Source organism: Morone saxatilis, unplaced genomic scaffold (genome assembly GCF_004916995.1).
Source record: "Morone saxatilis isolate NCDOM2014 unplaced genomic scaffold, NCSU_SB_2.0 Contig18, whole genome shotgun sequence".
In the NCBI taxonomy this organism is placed as follows: domain Eukaryota; kingdom Metazoa; phylum Chordata; class Actinopteri; family Moronidae; genus Morone; species Morone saxatilis.
Window position 1 is genome coordinate 4189659 of NW_023339740.1, and position 1014 is coordinate 4190672.

General features: G+C 40.4%; 1 protein-coding gene across 2 annotated transcripts in view; it reads right to left on the reverse strand.

The window, feature by feature from the left end:
* The window catches only part of bin2b (bridging integrator 2b), a 15058-nt gene that overhangs the window by 7882 nt on the left and 6162 nt on the right, over positions 1-1014 (reverse strand). For both annotated transcript variants that reach the window (XM_035661342.1, XM_035661343.1), the window contains 3 exons: positions 791-886; positions 547-654; positions 372-457 (listed from right to left, as the gene is read on the reverse strand). In XM_035661342.1, the coding sequence (XP_035517235.1) occupies positions 372-457; positions 547-654; positions 791-886 (290 nt within the window). The remainder of the gene's footprint in view (positions 1-371; positions 458-546; positions 655-790; positions 887-1014) is intronic.

Genomic DNA, 1014 nt, shown 5'->3' on the forward strand with positions numbered 1-1014 from the left:
CCCCCCCCCAAAAAAAAATAATTAGCGCAAAATCATACTTTTCTGCATACATTAAATATGAAAACTTATAGTAAAGAATCTATGTGTGATTTTTTTTTTACCAACCCAAAAGGTTTTGAAAAGCTGAAACTGAAAATCTACATCTGAATTTTTTCTGATGCAACAACTTTTTTAGCACATCTGCACACACTTCTAACATACAGTATACTCAAAATACATCTTGTTAGTCTTGAATACCCAACAAGACACTCTAACCCGTTTATTCATACAAAGATATTGAACCTTTACTCATCTTGTCATGATCCAAAACTCCACTATGAGACTCCACTGTAATCTAGGGCTGTGTTGCTGCTGTGGATGATCAAACCTACCTCTGATAGAGAACAGGCAATTCATCCCTCAGCTCGTTATTTATTTCTTCAAAGACATTCTGGGCTTTGTTGAACTCTTCATCTGCCTGATAAAGAGGATTTGAGAGTATTTTTTTAAAAAGCTATTACAGTTTACAGAAACTACTTTCTGTGCCACGTGTACTGAAACGCTAACCTTTGCTATTTTGGCTTCATCCTTTTTCTTGGCACTCTGTAGCGCTTCCAGGTGGTGTCGTGCAGAATCGTAGTCCACCAGCTTGCGACCGCGTTTAGCCACTCGTTCCTAAAACACAGACCAGAGTTTCTAAACGTGTCGTCCAGCAGTAAGAGGATGGATGAAATGAGTCAGAAATCAGACAGGTGCTATGCAAGAGGCCCACAGGCCGTTCAAGTATTCAGGTTTATAGGCATCAGCTTACCTTGACCTCAGGGAACTGGCTTGTATAGTTCTCCATGGTGCGGACTATCTGGTCAGTTAGTTTCTCTTCGTAGTCGTTCCACAGCAAGTCTTCACTCTAAGAGACACAGTTTGAACCACATCAATGCAACTGTGACAACGTTCTGTAAATCATCAAAGGTTTCCAACCTTTCCCCTTAAGGGACCATTTCTCTGTCATTGTTAACGACCCCTGACTAAGTGACA